The 19878-nt window shown below is 54.4% G+C and overlaps 1 protein-coding gene across 7 annotated transcripts in view; it reads left to right on the forward strand.

The window, feature by feature from the left end:
• Positions 1-19102, forward strand: part of PSD4 (pleckstrin and Sec7 domain containing 4) — a 44404-nt gene extending 25302 nt beyond the window's left edge. For all 7 annotated transcript variants that reach the window (XM_044925973.2, XM_044925975.2, XM_044925974.2 and 4 more), the window contains 16 exons: positions 1126-2211; positions 3450-3575; positions 3874-3952; positions 5131-5512; positions 9218-9394; positions 9815-9895; positions 10039-10151; positions 10298-10356; positions 10527-10616; positions 12276-12319; positions 12678-12838; positions 13860-13930; positions 14023-14186; positions 14896-15040; positions 15290-15433; positions 17508-19102. In XM_044925973.2, coding sequence (XP_044781908.2) covers positions 1126-2211; positions 3450-3575; positions 3874-3952; positions 5131-5512; positions 9218-9394; positions 9815-9895; positions 10039-10151; positions 10298-10356; positions 10527-10616; positions 12276-12319; positions 12678-12838; positions 13860-13930; positions 14023-14186; positions 14896-15040; positions 15290-15433; positions 17508-17765 — 3180 coding nt within the window. In that variant the 3' untranslated portion in view covers positions 17766-19102. The remainder of the gene's footprint in view (positions 1-1125; positions 2212-3449; positions 3576-3873; positions 3953-5130; positions 5513-9217; positions 9395-9814; positions 9896-10038; positions 10152-10297; positions 10357-10526; positions 10617-12275; positions 12320-12677; positions 12839-13859; positions 13931-14022; positions 14187-14895; positions 15041-15289; positions 15434-17507) is intronic.
• The last annotated feature ends 776 nt before the right edge of the window (positions 19103-19878 follow it).

Consider the following 19878-nt stretch of genomic DNA (forward strand, 5'->3'; position numbering starts at 1 on the left):
GAGTGGGTTGCCATTTCCTTCTCCAAAGCACGAAAGTGAAAAGTGAAAGTGAAGTCGCTCAGTCGTGTCCGACTCTTCGCGACCCCTTGGACTGCAGTCCACCAGGGTCTCCTGAGCTGCAGGCAGTACTGGAGTGGGCTGCCATCGCCTTCTCCGCTGAAGCAATAGAGCCACTCCCAAAAGCTGTGTAACCTGGAGTCCACACACAGGGGATGGAGATATATCTTCTAGAAAATTCCCTGTGAAAATCCTCGGCTGCATCCCATTAGGCCCCGCCCAGAGTGCCAGTGTGGCTGATGCACTGAGCAGCTCTGAACAGATGTGGTGGAGCCCCAGGGGAACATGGCTGGACATCCCCAGCTTTCTCCACCCACACCCCCCCAAGTCACCAAGAAGGCAGTGGTCTCCTCCCCATGCAGCCTGTGTCTTCCCTGTGGGCTGAAGCCCACTCCGCCTCCCTGCAGGAGCCCAGGCTGAGCTTAGCTGGTGCTCCTCTTCCTGGTTCCACCTAGGCCAGACTGCATGGCTGTAACTGAGAATTGGCCAGTTCCTTGTTGCAAGGATGCAGGCCCCGAATGCTGGAGCCTCGGGAAGTGGAAACAAGACTGGCCATGGCCTTTCTTCCCTGGCTGCCTGCTTCTCTCTTGAGTCTGTTTCATTCCTTTCACCTCTAGTCCTTGACTGTTTGGTTCCCACATACATTGGTTTCCATGTCTTTTTTTTTTTTTTTTTTTTGGTTTGCCTCTGCTTTCCTGCTAATTTGAGACATTTGTGACTTTTGTTCTTGCTACCAACATTGTCAGCCTCAACATTCTCCAATCCAGGTACCCCAAAGAAGGTTCTGCTGTGCTCAGTTTATCTTTTTCAGCTCAGCCATGGGAGCCACCTTCAGCCAACAGCTGAGTGTCTTTGGGGCAGGTGCCCCCATGGGTACAGGCAGTTGCGATCATGGGTCAGACAGCACGTATGGTATACTCCTCACCCCTGCCTCCGTGTCGAGGGCAGTGGCCCTTGGCCTGGGCTGTAGATGTGGCAGGCACTCAAAACCATATGTAACTTGCCACTTGTGTGCTTCCAGGGGCTGACAGCCCAGTGCTAACCTGAGTTTGTTTTGGGTACTTCCAGGGTACATGTGGGGTCCCGGTCGCCCCTCTGGCCAGCGCTCCCTCTAATCCACACAATGGGCTTGTGAAGGCGGAAGTTCCTGAAGGCTCTAACGCAGCTTACACTCATTGGATAATGGGCGACGACGGACTCTGTGGCCACCCCAGACCCGTGGAAATCCTCGACATCTGTTTGGGAGACAACCTGCAACCCCACTCGGAAGCCCACCTAGGGGAGACCTGTGGCCACCCTGAGCCTCTCGAACCTCACGGGGAGCAGACGTGGGCCTCTGTCCCTCCTGATGCTGTGAGGCCCGACGTTTGTCCCCAGGGCTCCAGCCCAGAGCCCATGCACCTGGGGAGCGGCTCTTCCCAGGAACAGGCAGGACAGAAAACTACCTCCCCCGGGTCTCCCAGGGACAACCAGCCTCTGGGGAGCCCAGGGCAGAGCCAGAGCACGTCCACGCAGGTGGTATTCTGGGCGGGGATCCTGCAGGCCCAGATGTGCGTGCTAGACCTGGAGGAGGAGCTGGAGAAGACAGAAGGGCTCAGAGCTGAGTTGAGATGCTGCATTCCCACGGCCCCTGCCGACCTCCCCACTTTTCCCTCCAGCCCAGTTGGCCCCCGGAACTTGGGCCTCCTCCCCAGCCCACCCCCGGATGCAGATGAGGCCTCTGAGGATGATAGCAGCGGGCCAGAAGGGGAGCCCCAGAAGCCAGCATGGCCAAGGGAGGGCACGCTGGACTTGTCTCCCGAGTGGAGTGCCGAGGAGGAGAGCATCTTCTTTGACAACCCGCTCTTCCTGGAGAGCCCTCGCTCGGACACCAGTGCATCTGAAACGCACTTTTCCTGGGACTTCTCGGACTCCTATGTAGATGTGAGGACTGGGTCCCAGAGCCCACAGACCCTGGAGCCTCCACCCCCAGGAGGCAGAGTGCCCTGGGAGCTGGGCGGTGAGCCGGATCTGGGGGAGAGCACAGCAGAGTCCAGCGGGCACACCACCCCTCCATTCCCTGTGCCCACCTACAGGCCACACTCTTTCTCCTGGGCCGTGGTGGACACCCCCGAGGGGGCTCCCGCAACACCTTCCAGCCAGGAGGAGACCGAGGTAAACTGAGCCCTGAGAACCCACCCTTGGGCTGTGCTTGGGGACATGGACAGAAGGAAGGACCTTCCTCTGCCATCACTGGGCCCAGAACTCTCTTCCTTTTGGTGAGCAACAGAGCAGAAAGGCAGGCCCAGGGTGGCCTTCAGAAGTAGAGGGAATTTTACAGGAGCCGTGATATCATCTGAGCACGACGACAATGCTCAGTTGTTAAGCAGATGACATTTATTAAGGCACAAATGTCTCCATCTCACCAGCTCTAAGGCGCTGCGTCTGGACACATTTAGAGAACAAATAGCTCCTCCCGTTGCAGCATGTTCCAGGCCAGTCTTTAGACTCTGGCCTCCCACCTTGAAGAAGGTCCCAACTGTAACAGAGCAGGGGTCAACCTGCAGGGGTGACCTCTTCTCCCTGTGGGGAGATGTCTCCTTTAAGAGTCCTCTCTGTTTGGGAGAGATTGCAGCATTTTATTACTTTTAGCATCTTTCATCGAATTCAGTTTCACCAGCTCAGGCCCCCAGGACAATGGCAGAGGTCCTTGATATCAACTAGCACAAGTTATGGGGACAAGTTATGTGAGCACTTTTTTCCCCCAGGGAGGCCTCTGCTTAAGAGATAAGGAGACTCAAGATGGCAGAGCCAGGCTGTAACATTCTAATCTCTGTGATCCCAGAGAACAATGGGGAAGAGCTCTGACCCCAAGATCTGAGGAACTGTGAACACTGGCAAGGCCCCTCCACCCACAGGCTGGGGTGGAGTAGGGACAGTTGTGGCTCTGTTTTGAGACGTGTTCTAGGACCTAGTGGCTCTGTTTTGAGACATGTGTTCTAGGACCTAGTGGCTCTGTTTTGAGACATGTGTTCTAGGACCTAGTGGCTCTGTTTTGAGACATGTGTTCTAGGACCTAGTGGCTCTGTTTTGAGACATGTGTTCTAGGACCTAGTTGCTCCAGGGCCCCTGAGGTCCTCAGAGGGAAGCCTGGGAGCTCTGTCCTGGGAGCTGGCAGTTTGCTCTTATCTGGGATGACAGAGCCCAGCCCAGTGTCTGGGGGCTGTTGACCTTCCCTCCAACACAGCCTCTTCTTGAGCAGGACCATGGGAAGCAGGGCCCATTCTAAGCAGACAGAGCAGAGATGACTAGAAATCAGTGAGCATGGATGAGGCCCTGAGGCCAGAGGGATGTGGGAAAGGCCCTGGAAGCAGTTTCCCTGGGGCAAATCTCTCCTCTTTTTCTTCCCTAAGAGTTCTCTGAGAGACAGCCTTGACCCTGCCTTGCCCACAGCATCCTGTGTGGACAAAACACTGAGCTGGGAGACAGAACATGTGGAATATAACAGCAGCACCGCCACACATCCAGTGCAACCTTGGGCAAGTCACTTCCCCTCTCTAGGCCTCACCTTTTCCATCTGTAAAGAGGGAACGTGAGCCCTGTGATTTCTGGGGCCCAGCACCAGCCCACCTAGGATGTGGGTCCCATCCAGGGTGCCCATAACTGATCTGAGGCCCAGATCGGGGAGTGTGGTCTGGGATAGGGGAGGACAGCTGGAAGGGAGGGCCCTGTAAACTTATAGTCCTGCTTCCCTCCCCCTCTTCCCCTTCCTGCACTGCCCCCTACATCTCTCAGTGTCTCCAGGCTTCATGGATGTACCTCTATCTTTCTCAACAGGTTGGGCCCAGCACCCAGGGCTGGCCAACCAAGGTCATTCCTTCCTGGCCCCCAGGGCCTCTTAGCTCCCAGGACAGAGGTGAGATCCAGTGTGGGGTCTGGGAAATCAAGTGGTTGGGGTCTTGATCGGGAGTGGGGACAAAGATCATTCTTGGATCCCAGGGGTGTCATTAAGGGGTCCCCTTGTATTGTATTAGAACCAGACAGCCTTGGGGTTAAACCCTGTATCTGCCTCTGTAACCTCATCAATACAATGGGTTTTAAAATACCCATCTCTGCTAATGGGAAGTTGCTGTATAACACAGGGAGCTCAACCCAGTGCTCTGTGACAACTAGAGGGACAGGATAGGGTGGGGAGTGGGAGGGAGTTTCAAGAGGGAGGGGACATATATATACCTACAGCTGATTCACGTTGTTGTACGGCAGAAACCAACACAACATTGTAAAGCAATTGTTCAGTCGCCAAGTTGTGTCCGACTCTTTGCGATCCCATGAACTGCAGCACGCCAGGCTTCCCTGTCCTTCACTGTCTCCTGGGGTTTGCTCACATTCATGTCCACTGAGTCAGTGATGCTTATCTAACCATCTCATCCCCTGCCACCCCCATATATTTCAATTAAAAGTAAATTAAAAAAAATAAATAATGAAATACCCATCTCTTGGAGTAAATTAAGACTAAAATTTAAAAAAAAATGCTCATAGAGTAAATGAAGAATAAAATTTTTTTTAATAAATTAAGTAAAATACCATCTCATAGAGTAAATGATGAAATGTGCAAAAGATCCTGAAGCTGGGAAAGATTGAAGGTAGGAGGAGAAGGGGATGACAGAGGATGAGATGGTTGAATAGCATCACCAACTCAATGGACATGAGTCTGAGCAAGCTCCAGGAGATGGTGAAGGACAGGGAAGCCTGGCGTGCTGCAGTCCATGGGGACGCAAGGAGTCAGACATGACTTAGCGACTGAACAACAACAACAAAAGACCCAGCCTTTTGGATTCCTGGATCTTCATGGTTTAGCAACCTTGAACCCCTGGTTGCCTTGGGGCTGGAGTTCTCTGCCTGCTGCCCCATGTGTGGGAGGTCACTGCCCCATGACCGGGGACAGAATGTGCAGTTTCAGGGAGGAGCCCGGGGGGGTAGGGGAGGGGGGACCTGCTAGCGATGACAGCCCAGGCTGTTCCCTGGCTCTGCCAGGCCCCTTGGCCCGCAGCCTGCCCTCACCCCATGCCAGCTTCATTCCATGCTCTTTCTCAGGTGACAAGGATACAGAGTGTGTCCAGGAGTCTGCTCCCTGCACCGTGACCCCTGGCCACCCCTGGGGGAGCCCAGCCTCTTCGCCAGAGCCGAGCAGCCCTGAGTCTGGGGTCAGAGGCCTCGACTCCCTGCCCAGCCCCGTCTCCTCCCGGGAAGGCAGCCTGCGGCTGCAGGGCCACCCCCCAGGCAGTGTTCTTCCCGAGTGGACACTAGATGCTCCAAGCCCTTCATTCCTGGAGACAGATGGGGCAGAGCCAGGTTCCCTGGAAAAAGGGGAGGCAGGAGAGGCCCCAACCCAAGGGAAGGAAGTAAAGTTAAGCCCCGCCAGGACTGCGGAGGCCGGAGCCAGCCAGCCTGACGCTTGCCTGACTTCTGCAAAAACGTAAGTGTCATTCTGACCGCCCTCTGCTTCCTAATTATGTAGGCATTTAAGAATACCCACTCTGATTCTTTTCCCTTATAGCTTATTACAAAATACTAAGAATAGTTCCCTGTGCTATTGCAGTAGGTCCTTACTGGTTGTCTGTTTTATATATATTAGTGTGTATATGTTAATTCCAAACTCCTCATTTATTCTTACCCCTCTTTCCCATTTGGTAACCATAAGTTTTTTTCCATTTCTGTTTTATGAGTAAATTCATTTGTATATTTTTTTTTTTTAGACTTCATATAGAAGTCGTAGCATACAATAGTTGTCTGACTTCACTTAGTATGATAATCTCTAGGTCCATCCATGTTGCTGCAAATGGCTTATTTTATTCTTTTGTATGGCTGAGTAATATTCCATTGTGTGTAGGTGTATATATGTGTATACCACATCTTTTTTATCCGTTCATCAGTGGACATTCAGGTTGCTTCCATGTCCTGGCTATTGTGCCTAGTGCTGCAGTGAACATTGGGGTGCATAGATCTTTTCGAATTACGGCTTCTCTAAATGTATGCCTAGGACTGGGGTTCATGGATCATATGGTAGCTCTATATTTAGGTTTTTAAGAAAACTCCGTACTGTTCTCCATAGTGGCTGTGCCAATTTACACCCCCACCAACAGTGTTGGAGGGTTCCTTTTTCTCCATGTTCTCTCCAGCATGTATTGTTTGTAGACTTTTTGATGATAGCCATTCTGACTTGTGTGAGGTGACATGAGAAACGCACACTGGGACCTAGCATAGAATGTATATAAGCTGGGATTATAGACTGGAGGGTTTGGAAGCACAAGAAACCAAAGAGCGGGCGGTCATACACATAGGGCAGGACTCGCATGTGCCATGGGACAGCCAGGAAGACATGTCCATGACCAGACCACAGGAGATGACCAGGGGCTTGTGCAGTGAACCTGGCCAGGACCATGTGTGCGAAAAATGGGAGTCATGCTAGGCAGGTCTGGGAAGAGAGAAGGTCGGAGCTAGTGGTATGGGGATTACATGCTACTATGAATTTGAAGGTGTGATTGGGAGGCTCAGAGTGCTGACTTAGATCTCTCTCCCTCACAGAGTAGCAGGGGAAGGTTTGATTGGTACCAAAGGAATGGTGGATCTTGGGGTCCATGGCAGGATTGAATGACCTCAGAACTGTGAGCCGAGGTAGGAATAGGCCACCTGGAAATCCACCTAAATGTCCTCCTGCCCCAAGGATACTGCGTGAAGCCTGTCAGCCTCTAGGATCTCTCCATGGAAAAGGGATTTTGTTGGCCAAATTGAGGTCAGGTGAAAGAGATCAGGGAACACCAGTGATGGTTTAAGTGTTACACTAACTGGAAGGTGTTACACTAACTGGAAGGTTAACTCCACTCCGATCTTAATGTCATTGAGTGATGGTGAACCTCAGGCAGTATCAGAAACCAAAGAAGCATCTTTATTCCACTGCTGGAAATATACATGGTCTCTGGAGATGTTCAGAGTAATCAGAAGAGTCTCTCAGTATCTGAAAAGAGAGCATTGATTGTGCCAGAAATTAACCTTGATTCAGCCCCAAATAAAAGTAAATCTACCTAAAATGCGAGCCATACTTTCATAGTAGATAATGAAAAAGGTTTAACTGATGCTTTTCTTGGTAAACCACACTAAATATTACAGAAATAAATTTATTTAATCTTATATTTAATACAATATAGGAAGTTAATTTTCCTAGCCTAATTTGCTGGCTCAGTGAGATGTCATTCATTCATCTTTAACTTTCATAGTGAGGTAATAAAGGTCTATTTATTACTTTATTTTGGGCTTCCCTGGTGGCTCAGATGGTCAAGAATCTGCCTGCAGTGCAGGAGACCCAGGTTCAACCCCTGGGTTGGGAAGATTAAGAACAGCTTTATTGAGATATAATTCACGTATCATACAATCCATCCATTTAAAGTATACAGTTCCATAACAGATTATATTTGCCTTGTGGGGTTTTTTCCCCTCAAAGTGCCTCCCTATCTAGATGTTATTTTAGTAACAACACTAATTGACTTGGTCATGTTGGTAAAAGTATTTGAGGGCTTCGTCAGCTGATTATCCAAGTAGTTCTCTCTACATTTTTTTGGCCGTACCATAAGGCGTGTGTGATCTAGTTCCCTGAGCAGGGATTGAACCTGTGCCCTCTGCATTGGAAGTGTGAAGTCTTAACCAATGGACCTCTCAGGAAGTCCCCCAAGTAGTTCCCTTTACATGTGACAAGCATATCATTATTTTTACTTCCTCCTCCTCAGTTGTTCATCGGAATAACCCTTCCTGTTCCTGTACTTGTCTCTGGCGTCCCAAGTGACCCCTGGAATCTTCCAGTATTACTTTCGTGGACTTCATAACATCCTATGTTTCTTCGGCAAGATTTGTAATGTCACTTTTCAGTTGATTTCCATTATGTTTACCTTGTTGGATGCAGATGAGCCTCAGGAAGTAGGGAGAAGTTACCAGCAAAGTCACTGACCCAGATGGGGGCAGAGACATACATTTGTGTTACATGGAGAGGACTACTAAGCCCAGCCGAATTTTATAAGTGGATAGTCCATTGGTGAACACTTTTGTGTTGTGATAAGTTTTGCTTCTCTGTACAACTCCCTAACTATGGTAACCTGGATGATGCGTGCTCGCATGTGCTCAGTCGCTTAGTCGTGTCTGAATCTTTGTGACCCCATAGACTGCAGCCCGCCCAGGTTCCCCTTGTCCATGGGATTTTCCAGGCAAGAATACTGGAGTGGGTTGCCATTTCCTCCTCCAGGGGATCTTCCCGACCCAGGGATCAAGGCTGTGTCTCCTGCATTGGCAGGCAGACTTTTTACCACTGAGCCACCTGGGAAGCAACCTGGATGATAATAACGAGGATACCCCACTACTTGGTTGCAGTGTTGCAGGGACAAGGCAGGAGTCAGATGGAGATTGGTCTTGGTGACTTCTGAGGTTCTGAGTGTTCCCTAAGCCTGCCCGAGGGTCTCCTAGGCCTGTTCACCTTTGTAGGTCCCCATCCAAGCCCCTGCAGTGAGACCCTTCTATATGACAGGGAAGCTGGTATAGGAGGGCAAGGGTTGGAAACCACGTCTATGGCAACCCCAGCTATCACCATCCCTAAAGCCAGTCTAGTTTCTGGTTCTCACCTCATCCTTGCACCATCCTTGCCTGCAGATCTAGGAGTAGAGTTTGGAGCTGGGGGTAGGGAAGGAGGGCAAGGAGGCATGATGGGGAGGGCAGGAGAGGTGAGGGACACAGATGGCTGCTGGGGTTTGGGGAGGTAATCCCACCCCTCCTTGGGATGGATTCAGTGCCACCAGGGTCTTCAGAGGGCTGCACCTGCCACCAAGGGGAATTAGGCTCAGTGCATCCCTGCGGTTTACCTGAGAATGTGCTGGCACCAAGCTCAGCTCCAGCCCCTGCTGGCTTGGTGTGGATACTGCCCGCACTGGGCCCTCCTGGTGCCCAGGTCAGGTCAGGCGGGCTGTGACCCAGACTCTTCCCTGGGGGTAGAAGGTAACCCCAGCTCCTGCCCTAAGCTCTGGGCATGGACTCTGAGCACTACTGCCCCCTACTGCCCCAACTGACCTCAAGGACACCTGACCCAGAAGCCCTTTGTCTCCATCCCAAATGGGAGCCTGAGGACACTGATGGACTTTCACAGGCTTCCTGGGAGCCCTATGCCCCAAGTGCAACCCCCAGAGGAAGGCCAGAGGCCCCCGGCTGGAGACAAGCTGGCGAATGGCGTCAGGACTGACAAGGTGGCCTGGAACTTGGCCTCTCGCCTCTATCACCTGGAGGGCTTCCGGAAGTCTGAAGTGGCTGCCTACCTGAGGAAGAAGTAAGGGGTTTTGAACTCAAGTAAGGCTGGATGTCTAGTCAGGATGGGAAGGACCACTGATGGGCCATCCTTGCTGCCCGTGTCCCCCCACCGCTGACATCTCATGCCTTCACTCCTGCCCTGTCTGCTGCACCTCTCTCCCCTTCACCCCCAGACCCTTGCTGTGCCCAGACCCTTAGTCACATTGGACCACCCTCAGTCCCTGCCTAGAGCTGCCAGACCTGGCCACCTGCCTCCCCTACCCCAACCCCATGTCCCTCCCACTCAGCGCCGATGGGGTCCCAGGGGCTGCCAGTGCCCTCTCGGGCCCCAGGGTCCACCCTGGCTGTGCCTTTCCTTTGATCACACCCCCAGCCCCTGTCAGGCCCCAGGAGGCCCGCCAGTCCCCACCCAGGCTTCATCCCCACTTTCCTTCTGCAGCAATGACTTCAGCAGGGCCGTGGCTGAGGCGTACCTGTCCTTCTTCCAGTTCGGAGGCCAGAGCCTGGACCGTGCACTCCGGTAACACCTGGGGGCCTTCTCTGGGGAGGAGGGATGGCCAGCGCGGCGGGGGGGTGGGGGAAGCACCACCAGCAGAGGCTGGATTCTGGCTGGCCCCGAGCTCAGGCTGCCGGGCTCTGCCTGGACTCGGGCCCTCCTTCCAGGGGCTTCCTCCAGGCCCTGGTGCTCAGTGGGGAGACCCAGGAACGAGAGCGGATCCTCTACCAGTTCTCCAAGCGCTTCCATCACTGCAACCCCGGGCTTTTCTCCTCAGTAGGTAGGGAGGGGCCGGTTCACTGGGTGGTGACTGGTGGGAGTGTACTCATGGGGGCCCAGAAGCATTGGGGAGGTCCCCCCACCCAGGGTGGGCAGAGGCAATGCAGGAGTCCCAGTTCCAACGGCCTTTTCTCTCTGCGGAGGCAGATTGCGTGCACACCTTGACCTGCGCCATCATGCTCCTTAACACGGACCTGCATGGACAGGTGAGAGCCTGTGGGGATCTTGGGAGAGGGGAGCCACGACCAAGGCCCAGGATGGGGTTGGGGAGGGCCCTGGGGACCCAGGGGAGGTTCGGGGTGGCCAGCCGGGGGTCGTGCTGCTGGAGTGGGACATGTGTGCCAGCTGCCCCCCTCTCCACATGTTCTGGCCACAGAACATTGGGAAGAGCATGAGCTGCCAGGAATTCATAACCAACCTGAATGGCCTGCGGGACGGCGGGAACTTCCCCAAAGAACTGCTCAAGGTACGGCACGGGGTCCATGTGGGGCCTGGAGCCTCAGCTCACTGTCCCAAGGGGAACATGAGCTCGGGCCTGGCTCTGCCAAGACATCCTTCAGACAACACGCCTTTTTAAAAACATAATTCCTTATTTATTTATTCGACTGTCCTGGATCTTTGTCACCAATAAGCAAGATCTTCTAGTTGTGGCATGTGAGATCTAGTTCCCTGACCAGGAATCGAACCTGTCCCCCCTGCAATGGGAGCATGGAGTCTTAACCACTGGACTGCCAGGGAAATCCTAGAACAGGCCTTCTTTACTGAAGGGAACTAAAAGTGATACTGCCCAGCCTGCGGCATCAGTGTCCCCTTGAAATGTATCAGCTTGTGTGAATTCACATCCCCCTGGCCTGGATCCACTGAATCAAATCTCGGGCTGGGTCCCTACATTGTTCCGTTATGCCTCTGGGTGACTCTTAGGCCTGTGAAGTCTGAGAAGCACTGGTTTTTGGTCCTTGGTGTAAAGCTTCACGTGGGGAAAGTCTGGAGCTACGATTCAGGAGCCAGAGGTTGCAGGGTTTGCATTCTAGCCTTGGGCAGCTTACACTTTGGCCGAGGCAAATTCTCCCAGGGTGAGTGACCATTTTGCAGGGTTGTTACCACGATGAAATTAAGGTGTTCAAGTGCTTAGTCCTGCACACAGGCTGCTTTCATAAGCAATCACAGCATTTATTCTCCTGTCTATTCAGCGAACATTAACTGAACACTTACTATCTGCGTGGCACCACCGCTAGGTGTGGCCAGAGCTCCAGAAGCCAGCCAGCCAGCCCCGTGGACATGCGCACTCTCGGTCATATCATTTCAAAGTCATGGCATCTCGTTTATTCACTCACTCACCAAATTCTGACTGCTCTGCAGTGAGGCATTCCTTCTGCCTCACATCCCTCTGGGCAGGATGGTATGTGGGTGATTCATTTCCCCTTCAGGGAACTAGTTCAGGCCTCACTAAGTTCAAGGAAAGGGCTTCCCTAGTGGCTCAGATGGTAAAGAATTCACCTGCAATGCAGGAGACCTGGGTTTAATCGTTGGGTTGGGAAGCTCTCCTGGAGAGGAAATGGCTACCTGCTCTAGTATTGTTGCCTGGCAAATCTTACGGACAGAGGAGCTTGGCAGGCTATGGGCTTCTCTGATGACTCAGACAGTAAAGAATCTGCCTGCAATGCGGGAGACCTGGGTTTGATCCCTGGGTTGGGAAGGTGCCCTGGAGAAGGGCATAGTAACCCACTCCAGTATTGCTTGGAGAATCCCCATGGACAGAGGAGCCTGGTGGGCTACAGTCCATCGGGTCGCAAAGAGTTGGACCCGACTGAGCGACTAAGCACACACACACAGCGGGCTGGAGTCCATGGAGTCACAAAGAGTTGGTCACAGTGAGCACAAACAAAGAAAAGCTCAAGGATTGGTTTGTTCACCCTTGTGTCTCCAGCCCCCAGCGCAGTGCCTGGCACATGGCAAATGCCTGATAAATTGTTGCCTGCTTGCATGGATCCATGGGTTGCTTGCTGCCCAGGGCAGAAGGGCAGCAATACTGGGATGGACATGGCAGCATGCCCGTCCTACCTCTGGCAGAGTATGGGCCCCCTGGCCTGAGGCTCTCCGGTCCAGCTGTGTGTTTCTGTTCCAGGCCCTCTACTGGTCTATCCGAAGTGAGAAGCTCGAGTGGGCCGTGTAAGTGAGACCCATCTTCCCTCCCCACCCTCTCTCCTGCCTGCCCTCTTCCCGCCTAGCTGAGTGGGAGAGTTCAGGGTCCCGGACAGTGCTCCCCTCTGCATGGGTGGAGTCAGAGGCAGGGCATCAGGCTGGTCTCAGAGAGGGTGCAGGGGGGCATGTAACACCTGGAGGAGCCAGAGGCCATGAGGGCATAGGGATGATAGGAACTGATGGGCTGACCTTGAAGGAGGGCTTCTTTTAGGGGGTCCTGAGGTGTGGCTGCCCAGCAAGAGAGAGGGTGGGGTCCTGAGGCAGGGGTGCCTCCTGGTGGCCTCTGCCCATTTAAGCAGCCCCAGCCTGATTCTTTGATGCCCAGGGATGAAGAAGACGCAGCCAGGCCTGAGAAGGCCCAGCCGTCTCCCCCAGCTGGCAAGATGAGCAACCCTTTCCTCCAGCTGGCCCAGGATCCCACGGTGCCCACCTACAAGCAGGGCTTCCTGGCCCGGAAGATGCACCAGGATGCGGATGGCAAGAAGAGTGAGTGTCTGCCTGCTGTCGTGCATCTGTCGACCAGTGTGTGCAAAGCGCCCTGCCCAGGAACACGATGTCCTGAGCCGATGTGTGTGTGGGTGTGCAGAGAGATGGCATGGGTGGAGGATGGGCAGCCCATGGTCCTTCCTCAGTAGTGACTGTAAGTGGGGGTGGGGGAGGTGATGCAGAGACAAGACAAACCTAGGGATCCCCTGCCCCCTGGGCCTCTGTGCTAAGGTGGGAATTAGACAAACAAGGCAGCGTCTGGGATAAATAGAAGAGCTAGCTGCATGATGCAGGGAGGTCTCGATCGGGTATGGGGTGTGGAGGAGGGCTTCTGTTTTTGTTTGGGGGTAGAATGTGGGAGACAGGATAGTTAAGGTTTCTGGGACATGATGGTCTCTGAGCTGAACCTTGGAGGAAAAGAGGGTCTGGTTATTTGCAGAGAGAGCCCCACCAGGCAAAGAGCACAGGGTGGGGTGTGAGAGAAAAGACGGCGCAGGGTGCACTGGGCTTCATCCTGCAGGCCGTTGAGGGCTCTGGAGCAGGGAGCCACATGACCAGAGCAGGACTGGGATCCCAGGTGGATGGGGCTGTGGTGACCAGCTAGGGGACTGGCATTTGGTTGTGAGAAGCCACATGAGCAAGGCCAGGAGGTGACCATGGGGACGCAGGCCTTCAGCCCTAGCTTCTGAGCCCCTGTGTCTCTCTGGATGGGACTAGAAAGAGGCCCCAGAAGAGCTGTGCTTGTGGGTGCGTGTGTTTGAGGGGGCTGGACTGGATGAGCACCTACTTGTGTTACTGTTCGTGAGCAGCTCTGTTTTGGTGTCTAAGCGTGATCGCCCGTGTGTGTGAGACACAGTACTGCCTGCTTGTGATCTTCTGTGTTTTGTTGTGTTGGTGTGTTTCTGTGTGTTTCTGTGCACCCTGGGGAGGGACTGGAGGTGGTGAGATGGTGTGCACCTGAGGGTCTGGATGTGGTGGGGGGGGAATCATCACCCACCTTTGTGTTCTGCTTCCCGGGTAGCGCCATGGGGTAAGCGCGGCTGGAAGATGCTCCACACCTTACTTCGAGGGATGGTCCTCTACTTCCTGAAGGTAGGGAGGGTGTCTGCACCCCTGATGGGCAGTGTAGGAGGGTGGGCAGCTGATGGAAACCTCTTTTCTGAGCCCCTGTTGCCCTGTGGCAGGGAGAGGACCACGCCCTTGATGGGGAGAGTTTGGTGGGGCAGATGGTGGATGAGCCGGTGGGGGTGCACCACTCACTGGCCACCCCCGCCACCCACTACACCAAGAAGCCACATGTCTTCCAGCTGCGCACGGCCGACTGGCGCCTCTACCTCTTCCAGGCACCGTAAGTCAGGGGTGGGGATGGGCGATAGCAAGGCCCCAGCTTTCCTCCTGTAAACCTCTCATCCTCTGACGGGTGCTGGCCCCACGCTGGAGGGAGGTGCAGGCGTGACCTGAGATGCGTCACTGGTGGGTCCCAGATACACATGAAGTGTGGAGAGCAGGGAACTTCCAGCTTCCCTCCCCCGCCCTAAGCCCATTTCACCCCTGGGACCGCCTCTTCCTTGAAAGTTGGACTAAGCCTTTCAGTTCCAAACAGAGGATTCCAGGAAGCCACGAACACTTGATCATTTTTTGGCATTTGATATAAACTCTATTGGGCTTCCCTGGTGGCTCAGTGGTAAAGGACCCACCTGCCAATGCAGGAGACTTGGGTTCGATCCCTGGATCAGGAAGATCTCCTGGAGAAGGGCATGGCAACCCACTCCAGTATTCTTGTCTGGAGAGTCTCATGAACAGAGGAGCCTGGCGGGTTACAGCCCTTGGGGTCCCAGAGTTGGACACGACTGAGTAACTAAACATAAACTCTTATTGCCTTCCCAAATTTGCCTCTGTTGGGTGAGAAAAACCACCAGCAGGGGTCAACCACCTCAGCTAGTGGCAGGACTTCTGGCTTTTGTAGCCGGGTGCCTGTGCTGACCACCAGAGGCTGGAGGGCGGTGATAGGCTAGCACGCTGTGGTCCAAGGGACAGACCGCTCTCTCTGTACACAGCACTGCCCAGGAGATGACTTCCTGGATCGCGCGCATCAATCTAGCCGCTGCCACGCACTCAGCTCCGCCTTTCCCTGCCGCGGTGGGCTCCCAGCGCAAATTCGTCCGTCCCATCCTGCCCGTGGGCCCAACCCAGGGCTCCCTGGTAAGACCTGAGCCTGAAGGAGGGGCGGGATGTGGTGGTGGGATACACCCTGGAGGACTAGAAGGGAGATGAGAGGCTGTGCACCTGGCCTAGGAGAAGTGGGGGACGGGGGCTGGGCTGAACATCTGGGCCCCTGGGTCAGGATGGAGCTGTACTCCTGGGCTCAGGAACAGAGAGGGGAGGTCTTGGGATGGTGGGGACAGAGAGGGAGGGCTTGAAACAGCTCCCCGCACCGCCTCCCGCTCCCAGGAGGAGCAGCATCGATCCCACGAGAATTGCTTGGACGCTGCCTCTGACGACCTGCTGGATCTGCAGAGGAACTTACCCGAGCGGCGAGGCCGCAGCCGCGAGCTGGAAGACTACCGCTTGCGGAAGGAGTACCTGGAGTACGAGGTGAGGTCGCTGTCTCACCCTCCGCCTGGACCCTCTGCCGCCCTCTCATGGCCGTGGCTGTCCCTGCAGCCTTGGCTCCCAGCCGCTCAGGGCAGTGGGGCGGGGGAGGGCTTGTGTGAGAACTCCAGCCCTGTATGAATGGTCTACATACACGAATGTGTGCACACGCCTGCACAAGTGTGTGTGTCTGTGTGCTCTCAGGCCACTTCACCTCTTGTCCTTGGAACACAGCAGCTGCTTGTCTGGTAACACTCGTGTGTATGTGTGTTGCTCAGTTTGGCCCCCATCCAGGCTCCCTTGTCCATGAGATTCTCAGGCAAGAATACTAGAGTGGGTTGCCATTCCCCTGTCCAGGGGATCTTGCCAACCCAGATCTCAAGCCCAGGTCCCTTGCTTTGCAGGAAGATTCTTTACCATCTGAGCCACCTGGGAGGCCCAATTATTATATTATATATATATATAAATGTACTATATATATGTGTGTGTGTGTATGTATATATGTATATGTGTGTGTACATATATATATATATATATATGTATATAATTTTCTTGGCCACACCTTTTGGCACGTGGGAGCTTAGTTCCTGACCAGGGATCTAACCCATGCCCCCTGCATTGGGAGTGCTGAGTCTTAACCACTGGACCACCAGGGAAGTCTTGGAAAAACTATATTTTAACAGAATATATATTTCCCCTCATACCTATCTAATACTATTATAGTAGGCAGTATTTCTGAAGCTTGTTGCATGGATTGTCTTATTTAGTCATCCAGCTACTCTGGGGTAAGGACACTAATCCTCAGTTTACAGATGAGGAAACTGAGGCACAGAGAGATTAAACTTGTCCACACCTGATATACTTTCATGAGACCTGATCACATCCATGCCTCATTTATGGCCGTAACTAAGGAATGATCTTTGTTAGCTCTCTGATGCTGAAATATTTTCCTCACCCCACCCCCAATCCTGCATCCAAATTCAGCAGGAGGGGGGTGTAGGGCAGTTGACGAGAGAGGAGGGCAGAGGCCATACGGGGCACGGAGGGGAGAGGGGAGCAAGCGTCAGCGTCACCTCCTGTCTGTGTCCACTAGCCTTGCACTATCCTCTCCCTCCCTTTCTAGCTCTTCCTCTTGGGGCGTTGGCTGCATCCATAGCCGTGAGCATGCCACTTCCCCGAGGTCCCAGGGGTGGCTGATAGGATCCAGCCCTGCCTGCAGCACTCCAGCCATTCCCCACCACTGACCAACCTTTTGCTGGGACCTTTAGCAAGGCCTTGACCCTCCCTGGTGGGCTTACCTGGTGGCTCAGATGGTAAAGAACCTGCCAGCAATGCAGGAGAACCTGGGTTCAGTTCCTGGGGCAGAAAGATCCCCTAGAGAAAGAAATGACAGCCCACTCCAGTATTCTTGCCTGAAGAATCCTATGGACAGAGGAGCCTGGCGGGCTACAGTCCATGGGGTCGCAGAGTCAGACACGACTGATCAACTAACACTGACCCTCCCTCTTTATAAATAAAGCACAGCAATGACTCCCACCCAGCCTCCCAGGGCGTGGATGAGGACCCAGTGGGCTGGAGGGTGGGACAGCACTGAGTAAACTGGGAACTGTTTCTGAAGGATGCTAGTTACGGGGGCCTGAGGAGTGTTAAGCAGATGAGGGTAGTTAGCGCCATGCTTTCCAGATGCCAGTTGTTAAAATGCTATTCAGACTCAATGAGGGCTGCGTACAGATGTATGCTGTTTGTGTGCAGTGCTGCACAGATCTCTAGCCTAGTGGCTTATGGATCTTTTAGTGTCTCAGCGATGTAACGTGCTCCAGAAATGTTAGTTACAGCACCAGGCAGTGTTGGCTGTATCAAACAGGACCAGGCTGATGGGTGTAACTCTAAGACACCTGGGGAAGGACAGGATCTGCAGAGATCGCTGTTCAAGTGAATGCTAGCTGTTGGCCCAGCCCTCTTTCTAAAGTCTCTGTCCCTGTAGCATCATTCAGTGTGAGCTGTCTGTGTGATCCCAGCCCCCTCCTGACCTGGAACTGGGGTGGTGCTGAGGCAGTGGGACCCATATGTGTTCCAGAAAACCCGCTATGAGACCTACCTACAGCTGCTTGTGGCCCGTCTACACTGCCCATCGGAAGACCTGGACCTGTGGGAGCAGCAGCTGGGGAGGGAGGCTGGAGGCCTGCAGGAGCCCAAGCCCAGCCTGAAGAAGTCCCACTCCAGCCCGTCGCTGCACCAGGATGAGGCCCCCACCACGGCCAAGGTCAAGCGCAACATCTCAGAGCGCAGAACCTACCGGAAGATCATCCCCAAACGGAACCGCAATCAACTGTGAAGCCAGGGTCACCTCACCAACTACCCCCCGCGGCCTGGGCCTGCGGTGGATTTGGGATGAAACCCTAGGAATAGCCTTATGTCAGCGGGTCCGTACTGAGGATGGGGCCCCGCCTCTTCCCCATGGAAGGATACGCTAGTGTGGTCCCCCGTTCCTTCCCTCACTCACCACACTGGAGTTCTCCTGATACTGTTGCCCCCACCCCGGCTGCTCCCAAGAGAGGACAGAGGTCAAAGACTTGACTCAGCTCCCACAGTTCATCCCATTCCACCCTCCATCCCTCCAGAAGCCACAGAGGACACCTTTCCTGGACCTGGGGAGTTGCTCAGCTCTCTGTCTTTGAGTCAGAGGACAGACTGACTCCCCCATCCTCAGGGACAGAGACCAGGGCAGTAGAGACCTTGGCACAGACAGGCTAGGGAAGCTGCAGCACTGGGAGCGGTCTTGCTCTGGAAATCAGGTGACTTGCTGGAAGAGGTCCTGGGAGACCCCAGCTGGGCCCTGTCCACTGCGGGGAACAGCCTTCTGGGCAGGACCAGAGACTCGGCAAGTTCAAGGGCTCAGTGAGGCTGGCTCTGGGGCCCCCTGCCTTTGTCTGGTCTTCCCTACATCCTGCACACATAGGGGGCAGATGAGAGAGGCCTTGCCTCCCATGGCCAATGGCTGATCATCAGAGTGGAACCAACGGTGGTCAGCGAGGGCTGTAAGGGGAGAGGGTTCCCAGAGCTCAGTGGAGAGCCCTGTAACAAGGGCGTTTGCCTCCCCAGAGCAGGGAAGGAGGTGCTCCAGGTTTGGGGAGGCTAAGGGTAAGAGGTGGTGACGCATGCCGTGTCCCCTGGGGGCTCTGGAGGGTTGTGAGGGGCCGTGAAGGCCTGGCTCCCTCCCCACAAACCCCTCCCCTGGAAGCTCCAGGACTCACTCAGGGACCCCTTCCCTCCCCCAGCCTGCTCCCAGGGGCCCTTTCCACCCTCCCTGGGAAGCCCCCTTGTGCTCCCTTTGGCCGCATCCCAGCTGGGCTGTTCTCCGGACACTCGAGGACCCGAGGCTCTGCCTGTGGGAAGGAGGCCGGGCCGCCAAGCAGCCACCATTGTCTCTGTTCAGCCAAGTGTGAGAGCCGGCTGCCCGCCAAAAGGGGCCTCTCACCACCCGCCTGCTGGCTGACGCACGCACGGCCTCTCCAGCCTTCCTGCCGCCCTGCCCTCCCCTTCGTGCTTGTAACCAACACGGGGGCCTGCAACTCCACCAGGTGGGGCTGGCACTTGAGGGTCGCCAACAAGTGTCTGTCCGTGGCTGGGCCACGCGCCCAGTGGGTGCACAATAAATACAGGCCAGTGAAGAAGGAGGTGCGTGCCAGTGAGGGGGTTGGGAGGGGCAGGCAGCTCTGGGTAGCTGAGGCCACCGTCTGGCACCTGCCTGAGGGTGGCAGGCCAGGTTCCCTTTGCCATGTGTGTGCATGTGCGTGTCTGTGTGTGCATGTATGTATCTGTGTGCATGTGCATGTCTGTGAATGTGTAGCATGCTAATCGTGTGCAGGAGTCACATAGGCTGTCACAGCAGGAGGGGACCTCAGAATCATTGATTGATCCACTCATGGGTTCATTCTTTCATTTCTCCAGTAATATTAAGTACCTTTATGGGCCAGTACTGTGAGATTCAGGCATGAATCAAGCATGTCCCTGGCCTCCAGGAGAGGACCATCCTGTTCTCTGGTGCCCAACTGGCAGTATAGAGTGGCACTGGAGACATTCGCATCCTATGCCCAGGAATCTGGATCCAGTAGGTCTGGGTCAGAGGCACCAACGGGTATTTTTAAGGCTCCATGGGCCACTCTGATGGGCAGAGGCCAATTGTCTCATTTGATTGGGGTGGTATACTAGCGCTGTGTGGACGTGACTTGGCCCACAAATGATGCTTACAGGCTGAACCGCTGTGAGTGGGTTATTTGACTTCACTGACCTGTATCCTTATTTCCAAAACCAGAATAAAAGGCAGAGGTTTGTTTGTATGCATGCATGTCTGTGACGCTTCCATGCTTTTTTGCTCTTGTAGAACTTGTACCTCCCTTTCACCTTGGCACAGGAGGTCTCCAAAGCCAGGTGCTCCAGGCTGCTAG

The sequence above is a fragment of the Bubalus bubalis genome, chromosome 12 (assembly GCF_019923935.1).
Source record: "Bubalus bubalis isolate 160015118507 breed Murrah chromosome 12, NDDB_SH_1, whole genome shotgun sequence".
NCBI lineage: Eukaryota > Metazoa > Chordata > Mammalia > Artiodactyla > Bovidae > Bubalus > Bubalus bubalis.